The 2,233-nt window shown below is 31.8% G+C and overlaps 1 protein-coding gene across 1 annotated transcript; it reads right to left on the reverse strand.

Annotated features, from left to right (window-relative positions):
* Positions 1-8: 8 nt before the first annotated feature.
* LOC105459760 lies at positions 9-1,391 on the reverse strand (the record flags this gene model as incomplete). The annotated part of the gene is made up of 2 exons (XM_011706001.1): positions 964-1,391; positions 9-243 (listed from the first exon to the last, which is right to left on the reverse strand). Coding segments are annotated over exons 1-2 (663 nt in total), but the record flags the coding sequence as incomplete, so codon positions are not given.
* Positions 1,392-2,233: the final 842 nt, after the last annotated feature.

A 2,233-nucleotide genomic window follows, 5' to 3' on the forward strand; every position in this document is an offset into this window, starting at 1 on the left:
TGTCCATCTTTCTCAAGTGGACACGCCGCGTTGAAATCCTTCAGAAACAACTCGCGATCTGGGCACCACGGCTCCTCGATTTTGGACTTGTTGTCAATTTGCTCGTGATCGAGTTTGCGCAGTTTTGACTGTATCATTAAATGCATTTTACGTGCAAATTGCATGTCTTTATAGGCTGGCGTTCCTTCAATCCAAGGCTCTCCGTCGTACCAACTAACGAATCGTTGTATGGTCGAAGTATATCTTGCAAGTTAATTATATTGTTAGGATCAATTTAACAAAAAAAGCATACATTAATTGGTAGTACTATGTCACAAAGCATATAATACCTTATAATAATGGTGTATTAAATGTAGTTAAGAGAAATAATATAAAAATAATATTAATAAAATGGCCAATCCTGATAAAATATACTAATACTAATAAAAATTATAATAAAATAAAAATCTATAACATTGATAAATGTAATACTGTACTAATTAGAAAAATTGATCGCGTTTAGCAGAAAAAGCAGAAAAGACAAAAAAAGCTTTGCAATTGTTTGGTTCTTAATTGGGGGTAGCACCCGATTGACCACGTTACGATTTAACATAAATCAATCACAGCGTTTGAAACTAGAAACCTCTAGGCACCGGCCGCTGTGAGTAGCTGTATTTAATCGTAACGTGATCAATCGAAATCCTCCCTTTGATTGGTATGATTGATTCTTGCTCTTAGCTAGTTCAATACTGAATCTAAATGTATAAACCCATCATATTAATGAATCATGCAAAGCTGCTGTCTCTGCCAAACACAATTATAAAATATTCTCAGCAAATATTGATTTTGCTATTGATTTGAGCTATTTTGTCTTTTTATACAGCTCAAAGTACTTGATGCACAGTATATTATATCACTGGGATTTAATTTAATATTATATTAAATTAAAAATAATTTAATATTATATTAAATTAAAAAACATACTTTTTGAATGCTGTATATGGCGTTTGAGAGCCCTTTGATACGATTAACGGTTTTGCAAAGTCATGGAAGGCATACACTATTATGTAGCCCAGTATTTTGGCAAAAAAAATTGACGCAAAATTTTCACACACAAATTTCTGCCCTCTGCGGTACTTATCCATGTCCAACCACTCGGGTATCTGTATCGGTGACTGATTGCAATCTCCTGGATGATAAAGGGCCGGAATAAAATCTAACAATGATTTTGGTACGTTTGGAAAGAATGTGGCGATGTTATCGTTTATCCACTCGTATTGCTTTCGTACAGTCCACATATCGAAATCTTTCGTAAATAATTTTCGATCGAACATGCTCTTAAACATCATTATGTATTTACGTTCATTTGAACTTTTCGAAGTGTCTTCTAAACCTCCAATGTTCGTAGACATACTGTTAGGAAACTTCATATTTTGCGAAAAGAATTTTTATACAAACGAAAAGTACTGTTGCGAGATACTGCGTAGTTTATCACTTAAGCTCGTATTTATAATCGCTGATGAACTTAGCTGGTACTATATATAATCCTTAATTCACTTCAATAGATAAATATTGAGAGTTGATTATATATTCATAACTTTACATTTGTAATTGTCATTTAAGTGAGGAACATAATCAGATGACGTTTGCAGTTTTGAAGAGAAGAATTTAAATTCTCTTTTTCGCAATCCATTAGTCAAATCTTGAAAAGAGATCTCAAGAATATGTTTTAATAGATCTTGTTTATATCAGCTGAAGTGCTGATCTTGAAGTAAAAAAAAATAACGTATGTCTCAAGTGTGATTTCAAAATGACATGAGATAATGAAATATCATTTACAATATATGTTCAATTTTCCTGCTGAAAGCCATGAATATCATGATAATTTTGATAAATGTATAAACTATAAACATAATCTCCGATTACTAAGACGTTACATTAGAAATGCTCGAAAACCATTCGAATGACGATCTGATGAGGAAAGAGTTCATCAAGAGATACAGATTTAGAAGGAACCTGTTGTAGATTAAATTCTTCCTCGAATTGAAGAATCTCTTTTCAAAGCGCTTCAAAAAAGAGTCTTTCTCCCTTTTAATTCCACCAATTAAATTCTTTCTTTATATATGCAATTTTATGACTACAACTTCCTCTCATCCAAGCGCTTTCCTTTATTTGTTTTAAATTATGCATGGATGGAAAATATTTAATGCATTAATATCAAATATTTATACAAGTAATAAACATTTGACTTAAA

The sequence above is a fragment of the Wasmannia auropunctata genome, unplaced genomic scaffold, assembly GCF_000956235.1.
Source record: "Wasmannia auropunctata unplaced genomic scaffold, wasmannia.A_1.0 LD333943.1, whole genome shotgun sequence".
NCBI classification, from domain to species: domain Eukaryota; kingdom Metazoa; phylum Arthropoda; class Insecta; order Hymenoptera; family Formicidae; genus Wasmannia; species Wasmannia auropunctata.